Here is a 24243-nt window from a genome sequence, read left to right as displayed (position 1 = left end):
GAATTCGTAGGTTATAACGCCTGTTCCGATTTTCAAGATCGGTCATCTTGAAAGTAAGTTTGCTGTTTTGCTTTGTCAAATTGGAACAGACAGCTTCCAGCTGCTGAATGCGATGTTTGAAATCTTCGGAAGTCGATGCGAGATAAACGTTTGGCATGATCATCCACTCTAGCATTAATCTGATCCAATTTTGACTCCTACGAACTGAAAGAAGACTTAAATTCAGACTTGATATCAGATAGAATGTCTTGTCGATTTGTTCCAGGACAGAGAGAATCTCGGCAGACAGAGACGTGGAGGCTTCTTTTTTCCCAGATTTAGGAATCTTTGTAGCCATTGTGAGATAAGTGTATTCGCAAGCAGATAAGAAAGTCAAAAAAATTAACAAACTGGGATAAAAAAAGGGAGATACAGAGTGCGAAGGTAAGAAATGTAACGGAGCAAAAGTTTTAAGCGATTAAACAATCGCCATCTTACCGGAAGTCCCCTGAACATTTTCACCTTTATCATTATTTCCCTCCAGGGTTGAACAGGAATCAAAAACCGGGTCCCAACAATATGTCAAAGCTTGTCGTATTCGATTTTGATCATCATCAGGCCAATCTATAGCATTTGTTTTAATGATGTTGGCTAACTTAAAGGCTGATTTATACTTGTACGTCACATCTACGCTGTAGGTGTCACATACCCTACGCCATATCTACGCTGTACCCTACGTGCTAGGGTTATGTGCACCTATCCAGAAAAGTTACTCACGCATCGTGGCGATGCAGACCACAACAACTGTGAATGGTCCACTTGGTAGCATCGCATTTCCTTACTTTGAGGAGATGTGAAAGGATTTAGGAGTGGATTGGGACAATTTTTTATGGGAAGGATATAACAGAGAAATGGAGGTAATTTAGAGGTGAAATTTTGAGGGTACAGAATCTTTATGTTGAAAAGAAAGTTTGAAGGTTTTCCTTTTAACTTTTGAGAGCCATGGTTTTCAAGGGATATTGGAAACTTGGTTAGGAAAAAGCGAGATATCTATAATAAATATAGGCAGCATGGAGTAAATGAGGTGCTCGAGGAATATAAAGAATGTAAGTAGAATCTTAAGAAAGAAATTAGAAAAGCTAAAAGAAGATACGAGGTTGCTTTGGCAAGTAAGGTGAAAATAAATCCAAAGGGTTTCTACAGTTATATTAATAGCAAAAGGATAGTGAGGGATAAAATTGGTCCCTTAGAGAATCAGAGTGGACAGCTATGTGTGGAGCCGAAAGAGATGGGGGAGATTTTGAACAATTTCTCTTCTTCAGTATTCACTAAGGAGAAGGATACTGAATTGTGTAAGGTAAGGTAAACAAGTGGGGAAGTTATGGAAACTATGACGATTAAAGAGGAGGAAGTACTGGTGCTTTTAAGGAATATGAAAGTGGATAAATCTCCGGGTCCTGATTCCCTAGGACCTTGAGGGAAGTTAGTGTAGAAATAGCAGGGGCTCTGACAGAAATATTTCAAATGTCATTAGAAACGGGGATGGTGCCGGAGGATTGGCGTATTGCTCATGTGGTTCCATTGTTTAAAAAGGGTTCTAAGAGTAAACCTAGCAATTGTAGGCCTGCCAGTTTGACATCAGTGGTGGGTAAACTAATGGAAAGTATTCTTAGAGATGGTATATATAATTATCTGGATAGACAGGGTCTGATTAGGAACAGTCAACATGGATTTGTGCGTGGAAGGTCATGTTTGACAAATCTTATTGAATTTTTTTAAGCGGTTACGAGGAAAGTTGACGAGGGTAAAGCAGTGGATGTTGTCTATATGGAATTCAGTAAGGCCTTTGACAAGGTTCCGCATGGAAGGTTAGTTAGGATGGTTCAATCGTTAGGTATTAATATTGAAGTAGTAAAATGGATTCAACAGTGGCTGGATGGGAGATTCCAGAGAGTAGTGGTGGATAACTGTTTGTCAGGTTGGAGGCCAGTGACTAGTGGTGTGCCTCAGGGATCTGTACTGGGTCCAACGTTGTTTGTCATATACATTAATGATCCGGATGATGGAGTGGTAAATTGGATTAGTAAGTATGCAGATGATACTAAGGTAGGTGGTGTTGTGGATAATGAAGTAGATTTTCAAAGCTTGCAGAGAGATTTAGGCCAGTTAGAAGAGTGGGCTGAACGATGGCAGATGGAGTTTAATGCTGATACGTGTGTGGTGCTACATTTTGGTAGGAATAATCCAAATAGGACATACATGGTAAATGGTAGGGCATTGAAGAATGCAGTAGAACAGAGTGATCTAGGAATAATGGTGCATAGTTCCCTGAAGGTGGAATCTCATGTGGATAGGGTGGTGAAGAAAGCTTTTGGTATGCTGGCCTTTATAAATCAGAGCATTGAGTATAAGAGTTGGGATGTAATGTTAAAATTGTACAAGGCATTGGTGAGGTCGAATTTGGAGTATTGTGTCCAGTTCTGGTCACCAAATTACAGGAAAGATATCAACAAAATAGAGAGAGTACAGAGGAGATTTACTAGAATGTTACCTGGGTTTCAGCACCAAAGTTACAGGGAAAGTTTGAACAAGTTAGGTCTTTATTCTTTGGAGCGTAGAAGGTTGAGGGGGGACTTGATAGAGGTATTTAAAATAAAGAGGGGGATAGATAGAGTTGACGTGGATAGGGTTTTTCCATTGAGAGAAGGGGAGATTCAAACAAGAGGACATGATTTGAGAGTTAGGGGGCAAAAGTTTAAGGGTAACACAAGAGGGAATTTCTTTACTCAGAGTGGTAGCTGTGTGGAACGAGCTTCCAGTAGAAGTGGTAGAGGCAGGTTCAGTATTGTCATTTAAAGTAAAATTGGATAGGTATATGGACAGGAAAGGAATGGAGGGTTATGGGCTGAGTGCGGGTCGGTGGGACTAGGTGAGTGTAAGTGTCGGCACGGACTAAAAGGGCTGGGATGGCCCTTTCCATTCTGTAATTGTTATCGGGTCATAAAATGGAGAGTGTGTGGGCAGCTGCCATCGGTCAGTCTGCCATCCTGGTCAGCAGTTTCACGCTGGTCTGAAGGGCCTGTTCCTGTGCTGTTCTGTTCTGTGCTCGATGTTCCTTCCCTCGAGCACTGATCTCCCACCCAGTCGAACCCCATTCTCCCCTCAGTCCAAGCCCCATTTCCCATTGCACAGTCTCTCACAGCACTCTCGACAGCTTACAATATGGGAATCCTCATTTTAAACTGATTCGCTTCTCTGTTCCAGGCCCAGTCCCCGTCCGGCTGGTGAACGGGAACAACATGTGCTCTGGGAGAGTCGAGGTCTATCATAACTCTACCTGGGGCACCGTCTGTGGCAGGAGCTGGAATAAGATTGCGGCGGACGTGGTCTGCAGGATTTTGAACTGTGGGACGTCCCAGTTAATAACAACAGATGCCTCCTACGGAGAGGGCACTGGGAAGATCTGGCTGGATGGAGTGAAGTGTGACGGGACAGAGCCTGCTCTCGACCAGTGCCCTGCCAGCCCATGGGGGGTGAATAACTGCTCCCACGCAGAGGACGCTGGAGTCTCCTGCACAGGTGAGTGTGGGTGGGCAGCGAGTGTGTGCTTTACACTGAAACCTCTGCTGTGCTATTAAGTGAACTCCAGTGTTGAGCAGATTGTTCCCCTGACTGCATCACTGTCCGTCTCAAGGTCCTGATCCTCCGTGGTTCCTGGTTGTCAGGTCCAGCTGCAGGTGCTGGGAGATGGTCGGATTGTAGTGCAGGCTGTCCAAATCACTGCAGAGTCCGAAAGGTTAAAGGGTGGAGGAGCATTTCCCTCGCTCCCAGCAATTAGAGGCCCTGTCCCGTTGCCGGGTTGGGATTTTTGGATTGAGCTTCACCAGGATAGAGGTAGACTGTGAAAACGTGAGGGGATAGTGGGGTGAGACTGGGAGGTTAAGGGAATTACCACTGAGGGCACAACCTCAGAACAGAAGGGCATCTCTTTACAGATGAGGAAGAATATTTATCAGCAAGTACGTGGTGAATCTGTGGAATTCATTTACACGGGTGGATGCGGAGGCCAAGTGATCGGGGATATTTGAAGTAGAGTTTGATAGATCAATCAGGGAGTCGAGGAGATAATTTTTACAACGATTGCAATGGGTTTGTTAAATAAATCAGAACATCATCAGCAAATAAATTAACCTTATATTCTTCTCGGTTAACTCTGAAGCCCACAATATCTGAGTCCATTCTAATTATTTCCGCTAATGGTTCTATCGCCAATACAAATAGGACAGGTGATAATGGGCAGCCTTGTCTAGTTGACCTTGTTAAGTAGAATGATGTTGAAGTTTGACCATTTGTCACTACTTTAGCTTGAGGACTAATATTTAAGGTTTTAATCCATTTTATAAAAGATTTTCCTAACTCATATTTGTAAGTAATCTTATTTGCACTTGTTCTAATTGCATTTATTGTTTTGGAAGCCTGTTCTGTTTTCAACTGCCAAGCAAGAATCTTGTGTGATCTTTCACCTAATTCGTAATATCTCTGTTTAGTTCTCATAATTACTTTTTCTGTTCAATATGTCTGGAGTGTATTATATTGTAATTTTTTTATTGACAAGTTGTTTTCATTTTTCTTCTGTCGTCTATCTTTGGGATTCTTTTTCTAATTTTGTAATCTCTTTTTCTAATTGATCTATTTCTACCATATATTCCTTCTTAATTTTAGAAGTATAACTTATTATCTGACCCCTCAAATATGCTTTCATCACTTCCCATAATATAAATTTATCCTCAACTGAATGTGAATTTGTATCCAAAAAAAATTGGATATGTTTTTTCATAAAATCACAAAAATCTTGATGTTTTAATAAAATTGGATTAAATCTCCATCTATAAATCAATTCCTCCTTATCCATCATTATCATTGTCATTATCAAGGGGGAATGATCTGACAGTATTCTTGCTTTATATTCCACACTTTTCACTCTATCCTGAATATTCTTTGAAAATAGGAAAAAATCAATCCTTGAATAAGTTTTATGTCTATTTGAATAGAATGAATAATCTCTTTCTCTTGCATTAATTTTTCTCCATATATCAATCAGATTTAAGTCTTTCATTAATGATAAAGTTAACTTTATTACTTTTGATTTTGTAACAGCTTTAGTTGACCTATCTAGAACTGGGTCTAAACAAAAGTTAAAATATTTTATCATGTGCGTTGGCCAGATTCAAAAAAACTTCTTGTATGAATTTTGCATCATTTTCATTTGGTGCATAAATGTTCATAAGAGTCCGTAATTCCAAAAAGATTTAACAATATATAATCACATATCTCCCCACAGAATCAATTAATACATTTTGTATTTTAATTGGTAAGGTTTTATTAACCAAAGTTGCAACTTCCCTCGATTTTGAATTAAATGAAGCAGCAATAACACTTCCAACCCAATCTCTCTTTAATTTCTGATGTTCTGTCTCTATGTTTTATTGAATCTTCTCCCTCCATACCTTCTTTAAGACCAGCAATTTTAATGTTGTTTCGTCTGCTAAAATTTTCAAGTACATCTACTTTTTCCAACAACCGTTTTGTTGCTGATGTCCAGGGAAGAATATTATCTTCCATCTTATCCATTCTTTCAGTGTTGTCTCCCATTTTTTCTTCCAACTTTTTAACTTTCTTGTTCATCTTCTTCTGTTTTTATTACTTTTAATTCATGCATTATTTGTATCAGGACTTCTCTTAAGTCTCCAGAAAAATTTCCACCTTTAATTTCCTCCTGTACTTCTTCTTCTTCGTCTGTTTCTTCACCTGTGTCTTCCAGAGAATCTGATTCTACTTCCGATTCACTTTCATTTTCACTTCCAGCCGCACTTGGAACTTATAGTTCTGTTTGCACCTGTTTGTGCAAACTCGTTTCTTCACACATGCACCGTTCTCGCTGTTTCTACTGAGAGACCGTCGATATTGCCGCAGCTTCCTGCCCTGAACTATCGGAGGGGGCATGTACTTCGCCAGGAGGAGATCGAACTTGAGTACGTGGCTCCGCCAAGACGGCTGGGTCTCTTTCCCCGCCGACTCGTGCTGTCTTCTGTTTCTGTTTAGGAGACAAATCCAAAGATAATCCTGAGTTGTTTATAAGTAGTTTCTAGAAGGTATTAATTAACTCTTCTTCACTTAAACTTTGTTTTATTACTTTTTACGGGAGAGCCAGAATCCCACATCTCGATCCTACGTCATCACGTGATGTCCCATGACATCACGTGGCTGATAATTAATCAGGCATGCGAATGTCAGATCCAACTCGATGTGCCAAATGGCCTAAATCTGCTCGTTTGTCTGATGGTGTAAGTCTCCCCTCAGAATCTGATGCTGTCTGGGAACAACTCAAGCATGTTTAACCTTCTCGGCCGATTACAGTCAGCAGATCTGTTAGCGATTTGCTAACAGATTGTGCGGCAATTTTGAAAAAGCCAGTGGGGCCAGTCATTCGACAGGCTGCAGGTGATTAGCAACGTGGTCAAGGCAAAAATAAAGCAAAGTGGCCATTGCAGGAGAGGAATGTTGCTTGAGGGAGACCTGAAGTAAATTGATCCACTGATTCGAGGCACGGACAGGGCAGATGGTTCAGAGTGTTTTTCCCAGGATGGAAATGTCCAATACCACAGGGTACTGGAGGGGGAATGTGTAAAGGAGATTTATGGGGAAAGTTCTTTCACACAGACAGTGGTGTCTGGAAACCACTTTCAGGGGAGGTTGTGTCAGTAATCACAGCATCAGTATTTAAAAACTAGGTATCAAACACTTTAACATTTTACAAGCAGGTATGGAGGTAAATGGACAGTGTGTGGGCAGCTGGCATTAGTCCCTCTGGCATCCTGGTCAGCAGAATCCGGCTGGTCCGAAGGGCCTGTTCCTGTGTTGTTCTCTGAGCTCGATGTTCCTTCCCTCAATCATTCATACCCCACCCAGTCGAACCCCATTGCCCCTCAGTCCAAGCCCCATTTCACATTGCAGAGTCTCTGCCTTCTCTCACGTCACTCTCATCAACTTTCAATATGGGAATCCTCATTTTAACCTCATTCCCTTCTCGGTTCCAGGCCCGGTCCCTGTCCGGCTGGTGAACGGGAACAACATGTGCTCTGGGAGAGTCGAGGTCTATCATAACTCTACCTGGGGCACCGTCTGTGGCAGGAGCTGGAATAAGATGGCGGCGGACGTGGTCTGCAGGATTTTGAACTGTGGGACATCTGATTCGGTAACAACAGATTCCTCCTACGGAGAGGGCACTGGGAAGGTCTGGCTGGATGGAGTGAAGTGTGACGGGACAGAGCCTGCTCTCGACCAGTGCGCTGCCAGCCCATGGGGGGTGAATAACTGCTCCCACGCAGAGGACGCTGGAGTCTCCTGCACAGGTGAGTGTGGGTGGGCAGTGAGGATGTGCTTTACACTGAAACCTTCGGTGTGCAATTAAGTGAACTCCAATGTTGAACAGATTGTTCACCTGACTGCATCGCTGTCCTTCTCGAGTTCCTCAACTACAACACAGAGTCTTGCCATCTTCGGAAGTTTTCTGATGACTCTGCCATAGTTGGATGCATCAGCAAGGGAGATGAGGCTGAGTACAGGGCTACGGTGGGAAACTTTGTCACAGGGTGCGAGCAGAATCATCTGCAGCTTAAAGTGAAAAAGACTGAAGAGCTGGTGGTGGACCTGAGGAGGGCTGAAGCACCGGTGACCCCTGTTTCCATCCAAGGGGTCAGTGTGGATATGGTGGACGACTACAAATACCTGAGCATACGAATCGACTATAAACTGGACTGTGTCAAAGAACACTGAGGCTGTCTACAAGAAGGGTCAGAGCCGTCTCTATTTCCTGAGCCGACTGAGGTCCTTTAACATCTGCCGGACGATGCTGAGGATGTTCTACGAGTCTGGTGGCCAGTGCTATCATGTTTGCTGTTGTGTGCTGGGGCAGCAGGCTGAGGGTAGCAGACACCAACAGAATCAACAAACTCATTCGTAAGGCCAGTGACGTTGTGGGGCTGGAACTGGACCCTCTGACGGTGGTGTCTGAAAAGAGGATGCTGTCCAAGTTGCACGCCATCTTGGACAATGACTCCCATCCACTCCATAATGTACTGGGTAGGCACAGGAGTACATTCAGCCAGAGACTCATTCCACCGAGATGCAACACTGAGCGTCATAGGATGTCATTCCTACCTGTGGCCATCAAACTTTACAACTCCTCCCTCGGAGTGTCAGACACCCTGAGCCAATAGGCTAGCCCTGGACTTACTTCCACTTGGCATGATTAACTTAGTATTATTATTTAATCATTTATGGTTTTATATTGCTATATTTCTTCACTGTTCTTGGTGCGGCTGTAACAAAACCCAATTTCCCTCAGGATAAATAAAGTATGTCTGTCTGTCGGTCTGCCATGAGAATCAGTAAGTAGAGGTGGAGGCTGAGGTAAATTTCCTTTTCTCTTCATCTATTTCTGTCGAGTATTACAGTGAAAATGGGGCCAGGGTCAGTGGTGTGTTCTTCATGGGAGATGTGGGAACTTTGGGACACCTGCAGTCTCTCTGATAACTATACGGGCTCTGAGCGTCAGCTCCTTAGAGTCGTGCATTGAAGAACTGGTGTTGAATCTGGATGACCTTTGGTGCGTACGGGAGAATGAGGAGATGGAGGATAGAAGCTCCTAACTTGCAGGAGGCAGGTAACTGCGTGACACTGAGGAGAGGGTAAGGGAATAGGTAGACAGTGAGTGTACCACTGTTGTTGTCCCGTTAAATAATAAGCATTCCACCTTGGATACTGGTGCGGGCTGGAATGGGAGGAACGACCCTCAGGGAGAGGCAACAGTCCCAGAAGAGAAATGACTCACATGAGGGAATAATTTTAAGGTGATGGAGGAAGGTATAGGGTGGGTATTGGGGTGGGCTGGGGTGTATTCAGAGGTCAGGTTTTACACAGAGAGTGGAGGATGTATAGAATGTGCTGTCAGAGGTGGTGGTAGAGATAGACACATTAGGGACATCACAGGAATGACCGAAAAATGGAGGGTTATGTGAGATTGATCTCGGAAGAGGTTAACATCATGGGCCAAGTGTGTGTAGTGTGCTGTAATATTGTTTGTTCTAGGGAACCGAGTTACCACTCTGAGGCAAAATAGATACATTACCAGGAGTGAACTAACTGGAACCCCACCACACCACCCTCCCCTGTCCCTGATCTGTTTCAGGCCCGGTCCCTGTCCGGCTGGTGAACGGGAACAACATGTGCTCTGGGAGAGTCGAGGTCTATCATAACTCTACCTGGGGCACCGTCTGTGGCAGGACCTGGAATAGGAGTGAAGCGGACTTGGTCTGCAGGGTTTTGAACTGTGGGACACCTGGGTCGGTAACAACAGATGCCTCCTACGGAGAGGGCACTGGGAAGATCTGGCTGGATGGGGTGAAGTGTGACGGGACAGAGCCTGCTCTCGACCAGTGCCCTGCCAGCCCATGGGGGGTGAATAACTGCTCCCACGCAGAGGACGCTGGAGTCTCCTGCACAGGTGAGTGTGGGTGGGCAGCGAGTGTGTGCTTTACACTGAAACCTCTGCTGTGCTATTAAGTGAACTCCAGTGTTGAGCAGATTGTTCCCCTGACTGCATCACTGTCCGTCTCAAGGTCCTGATCCTCCGTGGTTCCTGGTTGTCAGGTCCAGCTGCAGGTGCTGGGAGATGGTCGGATTGTAGTGCAGGCTGTCCAAATCACTGCAGAGTCCGAAAGGTTAAAGGGTGGAGGAGCATTTCCCTCGCTCCCAGCAATTAGAGGCCCTGTCCCGTTGCCGGGTTGGGATTTTTGGATTGAGCTTCACCAGGATAGAGGTAGACTGTGAAAACGTGAGGGGATAGTGGGATGAGACTGGGAGGTTAAGGGAATTACCACTGAGGGAACAACCTCAGAATAGAAGGACATCTCTTTACAGATGAGGATGAATATTTATCAGCAAGTACGTGGTGAATCTGTGGAATTCATTTACACGGGTGGATGCGGAGGCCAAGTGATCGGGGGTATTTGAAGCAGAGTTTGATAGGTTCTTGATCAATCAGGGTGTCGAGGAGAAGGCAGAATGGAGTTGATTAAGATAATTAATCAGGCATGCGGATGTCAGATCCGACTCGATGTGCGAAATGGCCTAAATCTGCTCGTTTGTCTGATGGTGTAAGTCTCCCCTCAGAATCTGATGCTGTCTGGGAACAACTCAAGCATGTTTAACCTTCTCGGCCGATTGCAGTCAGCAGATCTGTTGGCCTGTGGATCTGTGCGGCAATTTTGAAAAAGCCAGTGGGGCCAGTCATTCGACAGGCTGCAGGTGATTAGGAACGTGGTCAAGGCAAAAATAAAGCAAAGTGGCCATTGCAGGAGAGGAATGTTGCTTGGGGGAGACCTGAAGTAAATTGATCCACTGATTCGAGGCACGGACAGGGCCGATGGTTCAGAGTGTTTTTCCCAGGATGGAAATGTCCAATACCACAGGGCACTGGAGGGGGAATGTGTAAAGGAGATTTATGGGGAAAGTTCTTTCATACAGACAGTGGTGTCTGGAAACCACTTTCAGGGGAGGTTGTGTCAGTAATCACAGCATCAGTGTTTAAAAACTAGGTATCAAACACTTTAACATTTTACAAGCAGGTATGGAGGTAAATGGACAGTGTGTGGGCAGCTGGCATTAGTCCCTCTGGCATCCTGGTCAGCAGAATCCGGCTGGTCCGAACGGCCTGTTCCTGTGATGTTCTCTGAGCTCGAAGTTCCTTCCCTCAATCATTCATACCCCACCCAGTCGAACCCCATTGCCCCTCAGTCCAATCCCCGTTTCACATTGCAGAGTCTCTGCCTTCTCTCACGTCACTCTCATCAACTTTCAATATGGGAATCCTCATTTTAACATCATTCCCTTCTCGGTTCCAGGCCCTGTCCCCGTCCGGCTGGTGAACGGGAACAACATGTGCTCTGGGAGAGTCGAGGTCTATCATAAATCTACCTGGGGCACCGTCTGTGGCAGGAGCTGGAATAAGATGGCGGCGGACGTGGTCTGCAGGATTTTGAACTGTGGGACATCTGATTCGGTAACAACAGATGCCTCCTACGGAGAGGGCACTGGGAAGGTCTGGCTGGATGGGGTGAAGTGTGACGGGACAGAGCCTGCTCTCGACCAGTGCGCTGCCAGCCCATGGGGGGTGAATAACTGCTCCCACGCAGAGGACGCTGGAGTCTCCTGCACAGGTGAGTGTGGGTGGGCAGCGAGTGTGTGCTTTACACTGAAACCTCTGCTGTGCTATTAAGTGAACTCCAGTGTTGAGCAGATTGTTCCCCTGACTGCATCACTGTCCTTCTCAAGGTCCTGATCCTCCGTGGTTCCTGGTTGTCAGGTCCAGCTGCAGGTGTTGGGAGATGGTCGGATTGTAGTGCAGGCTGTCCAAATCACTGCAGAGTCCGAAAGGTTAAAGGGTGGAGGAGCATTTCCCTCGCTCCCAGCAATTAGAGGTTGCTGTCCCGTTGCCGGGTTGACCAGGATAGAGGTAGACTGTGAAAAAGTGACGGGATAGTGGGGTCAGTCTGGGCGGTCAAGGTAATTGCCACCTGGGGCACAACCTATGAATACAAGAGCTTCTCTTTACAGATGAGCAAGAATATTTTACTACCAAGTCTTACAAGTGGTGGTTCTGTGGAATTCATTGTCATGGGCTGTTGTGGTGGCCAGGTCATTGTTTATATTTCATTAACCAGGGCTTTGAAGATTACAGGGAGAAGGCAGAATGGGGTTGATTAAGATCAGTAATCAGCCAAGGGAATGGCAGATCCGACTCGATGTGCCGAATGGCGTAAATCTGCTCGTTTGACTGATGGTGTAAGTCTCCCCTCAGAATCTGATGCTGTCTGGGAACAACTCAAGCATGTTTAACCTTCTTGGCCCTATTGCAGTCGGCAGATCCGTTGGCCTGTGGATCTGTGCGGCAATTTTGAAAAAGCCAATGGGGCCAGTCATTCACCAGGCTGCAGGTTTTAGGAACGTGGTGAGGGCCAATAAAGAGAAGTTCAGTTTCAGCAAAGTGGCCATTATAGGAGAGGGACATTGCTAGAGTGGTTCATGAGGCTCAGTAAGTAGAGGTGGAGGCTGAGGTAAATTTCCTTTTCTCTTGGTCTATTTCTGTCGAGGATTACAGTGAGAATGGGGCCAGGGTCAGTGGTGTGTTCTTCATGGGAGATGTGGGAACTTTGGGAGACCTGCAGTCTCTCTGATAACTATACGGGCTCTGAGCGTCAGCTCCTTAGAGTCGTGCGTTGAAGAACTGGAGTTGAATCAGGATGACCTTTGGTGCACACGGGAGCATGAGAAGATGATGGATAGAAGCCCCTAAGTTGCAGGAGGCAGGTACCTGCGCGACGCTGAGGAGAGGGTAAGGGAATAGGTAGACAGTAAGTGTACCACTGTTGTTGTCCCGTTAAATAATAAGCATTCCACCTTGGATACTGGTGCGGACTGGAATAGGAGGAACGACCCTCCGGGGGAGGCAACAGTCCCTGAAGAGAAATGACTCACATGGGGGAATAATTTTAAGGTGATGGAGGAAGGTATAGGGTGGGTATTGGGGTGGGCTGGGGTGAAGTCAGAGGTCAGGTTTTACACAGAGAGTGGAGGATGTATAGAATGTGCTGTCAGAGGTGGTGGTAGAGATAGACACATTAGGGACAGTAAAGAGTCAGAGGATGGGGGGTTACATGGGATTGATCTTGGAATAGATTAACATCATGGGCCAAGTGTGTGTAGTGTGCTGTAATATTGTTTGTTCTGGGGAACTGAGTAGGCACTCTGAGGCAAAATAGGTACATTACCAGGAGTGAACTAACTGGAACCGCACCACACCACCCTCCCCTGTCCCTGATCTGTTTCAGGCCCGGTCCCTGTCCGGCTGGTGAACGGGAACAACATGTGCTCTGGGAGAGTCGAGGTCTATCATAACTCTACCTGGGGCACCGTCTGTGGCAGGAGCTGGAATAAGATGGCGGCGGACGTTGTCTGCAGGATTTTGAACTGTGGGACATCTGATTCGGTAACAACAGATGCCTCCTACGGAGAGGGCACTGGGAAGGTCTGGCTGGATGGGGTGAAGTGTGACGGGACAGAGCCGGCTCTCGACCAGTGCGCTGCCAGCCCATGGGGGGTGAATAACTGCTCCCACGCAGAGGACGCTGGAGTCTCCTGCACAGGTGAGTGTGGGTGGGCAGTGAGGATGTGCTTTACACTGAAACCTTCGGTGTGCAATTAAGTGAACTCCAATGTTGAACGGATTGTTCACCTGACTGCATCACTGTCCTTCTCGAGTTCCTCAACTACAACACAGAGTCTTGCCATCTTCGGAACTTTTCCGATGACTCTGCCATAGTTGGATGCATCAGCAAGGGAGATGAGGCTGAGTACAGGGCTACGGTGGGAAACTTTGTCACAGGGTGCGAGCAGAATCATCTGCAGCTTAAAGTGAAAAAGACTGAAGTGCTGGTGGTGGACCTGAGGAGGGCTGAGGCACCGGTGACCCCTGTTTCCATCCAAGGGGTCAGTGTGGATATGGTGGACGACTACAAATACCTGAGCATACGAATCGACTATAAACTGGACTGTGTCAAAGAACACTGAGGATGTCTACAAGAAGGGTCAGAGCCGTCTCTATTTCCTGAGCCGACTGAGGTCCTTTAACATCTGCCGCACGATGCTGAGGATGTTCTACGAGTCTGGTGGCCAGTGCTATCATGTTTGCTGTTGTGTGCTGGGGCAGCAGGCTGAGGGTAGGAGACACCAACAGAATCAACAAACTCATTCGTAAGGCCAGTGACGTTGTGGGGCTGGAACTGGACCCTCTGACGGTGGTGTCTGAAAAGAGGATGCTGTCCAAGTTGCACGCCATCTTGGACAATGACTCCCATCCACTCCATAATGTACTGGGTAGGCACAGGAGTATATTCAGCCAGAGACTCATTCCACCGAGATGCAACACTGAGCGTCATAGGATGTCATTCCTACCTGTGGCCATCAAACTTTACAACTCCTCCCTCAGAGTGTCAGACACCCTGAGCCAATAGGCTGGCCCTGGACTTACTTCCACTTGGCATGATTAACTTAGTATTATTTAATCATTTATGGTTTTATATTGCTATGTTTCTTCACTGTTCTTGGTGCGGCTGTAACAAAACCCAATTTCCCTCGGGATAAATAAAGTATGTCTGTCTGTCGGTCTGCCATGAGAATCAGTAAGTAGAGGTGGAGGCTGAGGTAAATTTCCTTTTCTCTTCATCTATTTCTGTCGAGTATTACAGTAAAAATGGGGCCAGGGTCAGTGGTGTGTTCTTCATGGGAGATGTGGGAACTTTGGGAGATCTGCAGTCTCTCTGATAACTATACGGGCTCCGAGCGTCAGCTCCTTAGAGTCGTGCGTTGATGAACTGGAGATGAATCTGGATGACCTTTGGCGCACACGGGAGAATGAGGAGATGATGGATAGAAGCCCTTAACTTGCAGGAGGCAGGTAACTGCGTGACTCTGAGGAGAGGGTAGGGGAATAAGTAGACAGTGAGTGTACCACTGTGGTTGTCCCGTTAAATAATAAGCATTCCACCTTGGATACTGGTTCAGGCTGGAATGGGAGGAATGACCCTCCAGGGGAGGCAACAGTCCCAGAAGAGAAATGACTCACATGAGGGAATAATTTTAAAGTGATGGAGGAAGTTATAGGGTGGGTATTGGGGTGGGCTGGGGTGTATTCAGAGGTCAGGTTTTACACAGAGAGTGGAGGATGTATAGAATGTGCTGTCAGAGGTGGTGGTAGAGACAGACACATTAGGGACATCACAGGAATGACCGAAAAATGGAGGGTTATGTGAGATGGATCTTAGAAGAGGTTAACATCATGGGCCAAGTGTGTGTAGTCTGCTGTAATATTGTTTATTCTCGGGAACCGAGTTACCACTCTGAGGCAAGATAGGTACATTACCAGGATTGAACTAACTGGAGCCCCACCACACCACCCTCCCCTGTCCCTGATCTGTTTCAGGCCCGGTCCCTGCCCGGCTGGTGAACGGGAACAACATGTGCTCTGGGAGAGTCGAGGTCTATCATAACTCTACCTGGGGCACCGTCTGTGGCAGGAGCTGGAATAAGAGTGAAGCGGACTTGGTCTGCAGGATTTTGAACTGTGGGACATCTGATTCGGTAACAACAGATGCCTCCTACGGAGAGGGCACTGGGAAGATCTGGCTGGATGGGGTGAAGTGTGACGGGACAGAGCCTGCTCTCGACCAGTGCCCTGCCAGCCCATGGGGGGTGAATAACTGCTCCCACGCAGAGGACGCTGGAGTCTCCTGCACAGGTGAGTGTTGGTGGGCAGCGAGTGTGTGCTTTACACTGAAACCTCTGCTGTGCTATTAAGTGAACTCCGGTGTTGAGCAGATTGTTCCCCTGACTGCATCACTGTCCTTCTCAAGGTCCTGATCCTCCGTGGTTCCTGGTTGTCAGGTCCAGCTGCAGGTGCTGGGAGATGGTCGGATTGTAGTGCAGGCTGTCCAAATCACTGCAGAGTCCGAAAGGTTAAAGGGTGGAGGAGCATTTCCCTCGCTCCCAGCAGTTAGAGGCCCTGTCCCGTTGCCGGGTTGGGATTTTTGGATTGAGCTTCACCAGGATAGAGGTAGACTGTGAAAACGTGAGGGGATAGTGTGGTGAGACTGGGAGGTTAAGGGAATTACCACTGAGGGCACAACCTCAGAACAGAAGGACATCTCTTTACAGATGAGGATGAATATTTATCAGCAAGTACGTGGTGAATCTGTGGAATTCATTTACACGGGTGGATGCGGAGGCCAAGTGATCGGGGGTATTTGAAGCAGAGTTTGATAGGTTCTTGATCAATCAGGGTGTCGAGGAGAAGGCAGAATGGAGTTGATTAAGATAATTAATCAGCCATGCGAATGTCAGATCCGACTCGATGTGCGAAATGGCCTAAATCTGCTCGTTTGTCTGATGCTGTAAGTCTCCCCTCAGAATCTGATGCTGTCTGGGAACAACTCAAGCATGTTTAACCTTCTCGGCCGATTACAGTCAGCAGATCTGTTAGCCTATGGATCTGTGCGGCAATTTTGAAAAAGCCAGTGGGGCCAGTCATTCGACAGGCTGCAGGTGATTAGGAACGTGGTCAAGGCAAAAATAAAGCAAAGTGGCCATTGCAGGAGAGGAATGTTGCTTGGGGGAGACCTGAAGTAAATTGATCCACTGATTCGAGGCACGGACAGGGCCGATGGTTCAGAGTGTTTTTCCCAGGATGGAAATGTCCAATACCACAGGGCACTGGAGGGGGAATGTGTAAAGGAGATTTATGGGGAAAGTTCTTTCACACAGACAGTGGTGTCTGGAAACCACTTTCAGGGGAGGTTGTGTCAGTAATCACAGCATCAGTATTTAAAAACTAGGTATCAAACACTTTAACATTTTACAAGCAGGTATGGAGGTAAATGGACAGTGTGTGGGCAGCTGGCATTAGTCCCTCTGGCATCCTGGTCAGCAGAATCCGGCTGGTCCGAAGGGCCTGTTCCTGTGTTGTTCTCTGAGCTCGATGTTCCTTCCCTCAATCATTCATACCCCACCCAGTCGAACCCCATTGCCCATCAGTCCAAGCCCAATTTCAGATTGCAGATTCTCAGCCTTCTCACATGTCACTCTCATCAACTTTCAATATGGGAATCCTCATTTTAACATCATTCCCTTCTCGGTTCCAGGCCCGGTCCCCGTCCGGCTGGTGAACGGGAACAACATGTGCTCTGGGAGAGTCGAGGTCTATCATAACTCTACCTGGGGCACCGTCTGTGGCAGGAGCTGGAATAAGAGTGAAGCGGACTTGGTCTGCAGAATTTTGAACTGTGGGACATCTGATTCGGTAACAACAGATGCCTCCTACGGAGAGGGCACTGGGAAGATCTGGCTGGATTGGGTGAAGTGTGACGGGACAGAGCCTGCTCTCGACCAGTGCCCTGCCAGCCCATGGGGGGTGAATAACTGCTCCCACGCAGAGGACGCTGGAGTCTCCTGCACAGGTGAGTGTGGGTGGGCAGCGAGTGTGTGCTTTACACTGAAACCTCTGCTGTGCTATTAAGTGAACTCCAGTGTTGAGCAGATTGTTCCCCTGACTGCATCACTGTCCGTCTCAAGGTCCTGATCCTCCGTGGTTCCTGGTTGTCAGGTCCAGCTGCAGGTGCTGGGAGATGGTCGGATTGTAGTGCAGGCTGCCCAAATCACTGCAGAGTCCGAAAGGTTAAAGGGTGGAGGAGCATTTCCCTCGCTCCCAGCAATTAGAGGCCCTGTCCCGTTGCCGGGTTGGGATTTTTGGATTGAGCTTCACCAGGATAGATGTAGACTGTGAAAACGTGAGGGGATAGTGGGGTGAGACTGGGAGGTTAAGGGAATTACCACCGAGGACACAACCTCAGAATAGAAGGACATCTCTTTACAGATGAGGAAGAATATTTATCAGCAAGTACGTGGTGAATCTGTGGAATTCATTTCCACAGGCGGATGTGGAAGCCTGGTCATTTGGGATATTTGAAGCAGAGTTTGATAGGTTCTTGATCAATCAGGGCGTCGAAGAGAAGGCAGAATGGAGTTGATTATGATAATTAATCAGCCATGCGAATGTCAGATCCGACTCGATGTGCCAAATGGCCTAAATCTGCTCGTTTGTCTGATGGTGTAAGTCTCCCCTCAGAACCTGATGCTGTCTGGGAACAACTCAAGCATGTTTAACCTTCTCGGCCGATTACAGTCAGCAGATCTGTTAGCCGATGGATCTGTGCGGCAATTTTGAAAAAGCCACTGGGGACAGTCATTCGACAGGCTGCAGGTAATTAGGAACGTGGTCAAGGCAAAAATAAAGCAAAGTGGCCATTGCAGGAGAGGAATGTTGCTTGGGGGAGACCTGAAGTAAATTGATCCACTGATTCGAGGCACGGACAGGACAGATGGTTCAGAGTGTTTTTCCCAGGATGGAAATGTCCAATACCACAGGGCACTGGAGGGGGAATGTGTAAAGGAGATTTATGGGGAAAGTTCTTTCATACAGACAGTGGTGTCTGGAAACCACTTTCAGGGGAGGTTGTGTCAGTAATCACAGCATCAGTGTTTAAAAACTAGGTATCAAACACTTTAACATTTTACAAGCAGGTATGGAGGTAAATGGACAGTGTGTGGGCAGCTGGCATTAGTCCCTCTGGCATCCTGGTCAGCAGAATCCGGCTGGTCCGAAGGGTCTGTTCCTGTGTTGTTCTCTGAGCTCGATGTTCCTTCCCTCAATCATTCATACCCCACCCAGTCGAACCCCATTGCCCCTCAGTCCAAGCCCCATTTCACATTGCAGATTCTCAGCCTTCTCTCACGTCACTCTCATCAACTTTCAATATGGGAATCCTCAGTTTAACCTCATTCCCTTCTCTGTTCCAGGCCCGGTCCCCGTCCGGCTGGTGAACGGGAACAACATGTGCTCTGGGAGAGTCGAGGTCTATCATAACTCTACCTGGGGCACCGTCTGTGGCAGGAGCTGGAATAAGAGTGAAGCGGACGTGGTCTGCAGGATTTTGAACTGTGGGACATCTGATTCGGTAACAACAGATGCCTCCTACGGAGAGGGCACTGGGAAGATCTGGCTGGATGGAGTGAAGTGTAAGGGGACAGAGCCGGCTCTCGACCAGTGCGCTGCCAGCCCATGGGGGGTGAATAACTGCTCCCACGCAGAGGACGCTGGAGTCTCCTGCACAGGTGAGTGTGGGTGGGCAGTGAGGATGTGCTTTACACTGAAACCTTCGGTGTGCAATTAAGTGAACTCCAATGTTGAACGGATTGTTCACCTGACTGCATCACTGTCCTTCTCGAGTTCCTCAACTACAACACAGAGTCTTGCCATCTTCGGAAGTTTTCCGATGACTCTGCCATAGTTGGATGCATCAGCAAGGGAGATGAGGCTGAGTACAGGGCTACGGTGGGAAACTTTGTCACAGGGTGCGAGCAGAATCATCTGCAGCTTAAAGTGAAAAAGACTGAAGAGCTGTTGGTGGACCTGAGGAGGGCTGAAGCACCGGTGACCCCTGTTTCCATCCAAGGGGTCAGTGTGGATATGGTGGACGACTACAAATACCCGGGGATACGAATCGACAATAAACTGGACTGGTCAAAGAACACTGAGGCTGTCTACAAGAAGGGTCAGAGCCGTCTCTATTCCTGAGGAGACTGAGGTCCTTTAACATCTGCCGGACGATGCTGAGGATGTTCTACGAGTCTGGTGGCCAGTGCTATCATGTTTGCTGTTGTGTGCTGGGGCAGCAGGCTGAGCGTAACAGACACCAACAGAATAAACAAACTCATTCGTAAGGCCAGTGACGTTGTGGGGGTGGAACTGGACTCTGACGGTGGTGTCTGAAAAGAGGATGCTGTCCAAGTTGCATGCCATCTTGGACAATGACTCCCATCCACTCCATAATGTACTGGGTAGGCACAGGAGTACATTCAGCCAGAGACTCATTCCACCGAGATGCAACACTGAGCATCATAGGATGTCATTCCTACCTGTGGCCATCAAACTTTACAACTCCTCCCTCCGAGTGTCAGACACCCTGAGCCAATAGGCTGGTCCTGGACTTACTTCCACTTGGCATGATTAACTTAGTATTATTATTTAATCATTTATGGTTTTATGTTGCTATATTTCTTCACTGTTCTTGGTGCAGCTGTAACAAAACCCAATTTCCCTCGGGATCAATAAAGTATGTCTGTCTGTCTGTCTGCCATGAAAATCAGTAAGTAGAGGTGGAGGCTGAGGTAAATTTCCTTTTCTCTTCATCTATTTCTGTCGAGTATTACAGTGAGAATGGGGCCAGGGTCAGTGGTGTGTTCTTCATGGGAGATGTGGGAACTTTGGGAGATCTGCAGTCTCTCTGATAACTATACCGGCTCTGAGCGTCAGCTCCTTAGAGTCGTGCGTTGATGAACTGGAGATGAATCTGGATTACCTTTGGTGCATACGGGAGAATGAGGAGATGATGGATAGAAGCCCCTAAGTTGCAGGAGGCAGGTAACTGCGTGACTCTGAGGAGTGGGTAAGGGATTAGGTAGACAGTGAGTGTACCACTGTGGTTGTCCCGTTAAATAACAAGCATTCCACCTTGGATACTGGTGCGGGCTGGAATGGGAGGAATGACCCTCAGGGAGAGGCAACAGTCCCTGAACAGAAATGACTCACATGAGGGAATAATTTTAAGGTGATGGAGGCAGGTATAGGGTGGGTATTGGGGTGGGCTGGGGTGTAGTCAGAGGTCAGGTTTTACACAGAGAGTGGAGGATGTATAGAATGTGCTGTCAGAGGTGGTGGTAGAGACAGACACATTAGGGACATCACAGGAATGACTGAAAAATGGAGGGTTATGTGAGATTGATCTCGGAAGAGGTTAACATCATGGGCCAAGTATGTGTAGTGTGCTGTAATACTGTTTGTTCTAGGTAACGAGCTGGCCACTCTGAAGAAAAACAGGTACATTACCAGGTGTGAACTAACTGGAACCCCACAACACCACCCTCCCCTGTCCCTGATCTGTTTCAGGCCCGGTCCCTGTCCGGCTGGTGAATGGGAACAACATGTGCTCTGGGAGAGTCGAGGTCTATCATAACTCTACCTGGGGCACCGTCTGTGGCAGGAGCTGGAATAGGAGTGAAGCGGACGTGGTCTGCAGGATTTTGAACTGTGGGTCACCTGAGTCGGTAACAACAGATGCCTCCTACGGAGAGGGCACTGGGAAGATCTGGCTGGATGGAGTGAAGTGTGATGGGACAGAGCCTGCTCTCGACCAGTGCCCTGCCAGCCCATGGGGGGTGAATAACTGCTCCCACGCAGAGGACGCTGGAGTCTCCTGCACAGGTGAGTGTGGGTGGGCAGCGAGTGTGTGCTTTACACTGAAACCTCTGCTGTGCTATTAAGTGAACTCCAGTGTTGAGCAGATTGTTCCCCTGACTGCATCACTGTCCGTCTCAAGGTCCTGATCCTCCGTGGTTTCTGGTTGTCAGGTCCAGCTGCAGGGAGATGGGAGATGGTCGGATTGTAGTGCAGGCTGTCCAAATCACTGCAGAGTCCGAAAGGTTAAAGGGTGGAGGAGCATTTCCCTCGCTCCCAGCAATTAGAGGCCCTGTCCCGTTGCCGGGTTGGGATTTTTGGATTGAGCTTCACCAGGATAGATGTAGACTGTGAAAACGTGAGGGGATAGTGGGGTGAGACTGGGAGGTTAACGGAATTACCACTGAGGGCACAACCTCAGAACAGAAGGACATCTCTTTACAGATGAGGAAGAATATTTATCAGCAAGTACGTGGTGAATCTGTGGAATTCATTTACACGGGTGGATGCGGAGGCCAAGTGATCGGGGGTATTTGAAGCAGAGTTTGATAGGTTCTCGATCAATCAGGGTGTCGAGGAGAAGGCAGAATGGAGTTGATTAAGATAATTAATCAGCCATGCGAATGTCAGATCCGACTCGATGTACCAAATGGCCTAAATCTGCTCGTTTGTCTGATGGTGTAAGTCTCCCCTCAGAATCTGATGCTGTCTGGGAACAACTCAAGCATGTTTAACCTTCTCGGCCGATTACAGTCAGCAGATCTGTTAGCCTATGGATCTGTGTTGCAATTTTGAAAAAGCCAGTGGGGCCAGTCATTCGACAGGCTGCAGGTGATTAGGAACGTGGTCAAGGCAAAAATAAAGCAAAGTGGCCATTGCAGGAGAGGAATGTTGCTTGGGGGAGACCTGAAGTAAATTGATCCACTGATTCGAGGCACGGACAGGGCAGATGGTTCAGAGTGTTTTTCCCAGGATGGAAATGTCCAATACCACAGGGCACTGGAGGGGGAATGTGTAAAGGAGATTTATGGGGAAAGTTCTTTCATACAGACAGTGGTGTCTGGAAACCACTTTCAGGGGAGGTTGTGTCAGTAATCACAGCATCAGTGTTTAAAAACTAGGTATCAAACACTTTAACATTTTACAAGCAGGTATGGAGGTAAATGGACAGTGTGTGGGCGGCTGGCATTAGTTCCTCTGGCATCCTGGTCAGCAGAATCCGGCTGGTCCGAACGGCCTGTTCCTGTGTTGTTCTCTGAGCTCGATGTTCCTTCCCTCAATCATTCATACCCCACCCAGTCGAACCCCATTTCCCCTCAGTCCAATCCCCGTTTCACATTGCAGAGTCTCTGCCTTCTCTCACGTCACTCTCATCAACTTTCAATATGGGAATCCTCATTTTAACCTCATTCCCTTCTCGGTTCCAGGCCCGGTCCCCGTCCGGCTGGTGAACGGGAACAACATGTGCTCTGGGAGAGTCGAGGTCTATCATAACTCTACCTGGGGCACCGTCTGTGGCAGGAGCTGGAATAAGATGGCGGCGGACGTGGTCTGCAGGGTTTTGAACTGTGGGACATCTGATTCGGTAACAACAGATGCCTCCTACGGAGAGGGCACTGGGAAGGTCTGGCTGGATGGGGTGAAGTGTGACGGGACAGAGCCTGCTCTCGACCAGTGCGCTGCCAGCCCATGGGGGGTGAATAACTGCTCCCACGCAGAGGACGCTGGAGTCTCCTGCACAGGTGAGTGTGGGTGGGCAGTGAGGATGTGCTTTACACTGAAACCTTCGGTGTGCAATTAAGTGAACTCCAATGTTGAACTGATTGTTCACCTGACTGCATCACTGTCCTTCTCGAGTTCCTCAACTACAACACAGAGTCTTGCCATCTTCGGAGGTTTTCCGATGACTCTGCCATAGTTGGATGCATCAGCAAGGGAGATGAGGCTGAGTACAGGGCTACGGTGGGAAACTTTGTCACAGGGTGCGAGCAGAATCATCTGCAGCTTAAAGTGAAAAAGACTGAAGAGCTGGTGGTGGACCTGAGGAGGGCTGAAGCACCAGTGACCCCTGTTTCCATCCAAGGGGTCAGTGTGGATATGGTGGACGACTACAAATACCCGGGGATACGAATCGACAATAAACTGGACTGGTCAAAGAACACTGAGGCTGTCTACAAGAAGGGTCAGAGCCGTCTCTATTTCCTGAGGAGACTGAGGTCCTTTAACATCTGCCGCACAATGCTGAGGATATTCTACGAGTCTGGTGGCCAGTGCTATCATGTTTGCTGTTGTGTACTGGGGCAGCAGGCTGAGGGTAACAGACACCAACAGAATCAACAAACTCATTCGTAAGGCCAGTGACGTTGTGGGGTTGGAACTGGACTCTTTGACGGTGGTGTCTGAAAAGAGGATGCTGTCCAAGTTGCATGCCATCTTGGACAATGACTCCCATCCACTCCATAATGTACTGGGTAGGCACAGGAGTACATTCAGCCAGAGACTCATTCCACCGAGATGCAACACTGAGCGTCATAGGATGTCATTCCTACCTGTGGCCATCAAACTTTACAACTCCTCCCTCCGAGTGTCAGACACCCTGAGCCAATAGGCTGGTCCTGGACTTACTTCCACTTGGCATGATTAACTTATTATTATTTAATCATTTATGGTTTTATGTTGCTATATTTCTTCACTGTTCTTGGTGCGGCTGTAACAAAACCCAATTTCCCTCGGGATAAATAAAGTATGTCTGTCTGTCTGTCTGCCATGAGAATCAGTAAGTAGAGGTGGAGGCTGAGGTAAATTTCCTTTTCTCTTCGTCTATTTCTGTTGAGTATTACAGTGAGAATGGGGCCAGGGTCAGTGGTGTCTTCTTCATGGGAGATGTGGGAACTTTGGGAGACCTGCAGTCTCTCTGATAACTATACCGTCTCTGAGCGTCAGCTCCTTAGAGTCGTGCGTTGATGAACTGGAGTTGAATCTGGATTACCTTTGGTGCACACGGGAGAATGAGGAGATGATGGATAGAAGCCCCTAAGTTGCAGGAGGCAGGTAACTGCGTGACTCTGAGGAGTGGGTAGGGGAATAGGTAGACAGTGAGTGTACCACTGTGGTTGTCCCGTTAAATAATAAGCATTCCACCTTGGATACTGGTGCGGGCTGGAATGGGAGGAACGACCCTCAGGGAGAGGCAACAGTCCCTGAACAGAAATGACTCACATGAGGGAATAATTTTAAGGTGATGGAGGAAGGTATAGGGTGGGTATTGGGGTGGGCTGGGGTGTAGTCAGAGGTCAGGT

The 24243-nt window shown here is 47.7% G+C and overlaps 1 protein-coding gene across 1 annotated transcript in view; it reads left to right on the top strand.

Moving 5' to 3' along the window:
- Positions 1-13036: 13036 nt before the first annotated feature.
- The window catches only part of LOC140724342 (scavenger receptor cysteine-rich type 1 protein M130-like), a 31048-nt gene continuing 19841 nt past the window's right edge, over positions 13037-24243 (top strand). The window contains exons 1-6 of the mRNA XM_073038796.1: positions 13037-13244; positions 15080-15394; positions 16794-17108; positions 18508-18822; positions 20657-20971; positions 22372-22686. Coding sequence (XP_072894897.1) covers positions 13037-13244; positions 15080-15394; positions 16794-17108; positions 18508-18822; positions 20657-20971; positions 22372-22686 — 1783 coding nt within the window. The remainder of the gene's footprint in view (positions 13245-15079; positions 15395-16793; positions 17109-18507; positions 18823-20656; positions 20972-22371; positions 22687-24243) is intronic.

Source organism: Hemitrygon akajei, unplaced genomic scaffold (assembly GCF_048418815.1).
Source record: "Hemitrygon akajei unplaced genomic scaffold, sHemAka1.3 Scf000190, whole genome shotgun sequence".
In the NCBI taxonomy this organism is placed as follows: domain Eukaryota; kingdom Metazoa; phylum Chordata; class Chondrichthyes; order Myliobatiformes; family Dasyatidae; genus Hemitrygon; species Hemitrygon akajei.
This window is presented reverse-complemented; position numbering and strand designations above follow the sequence as displayed.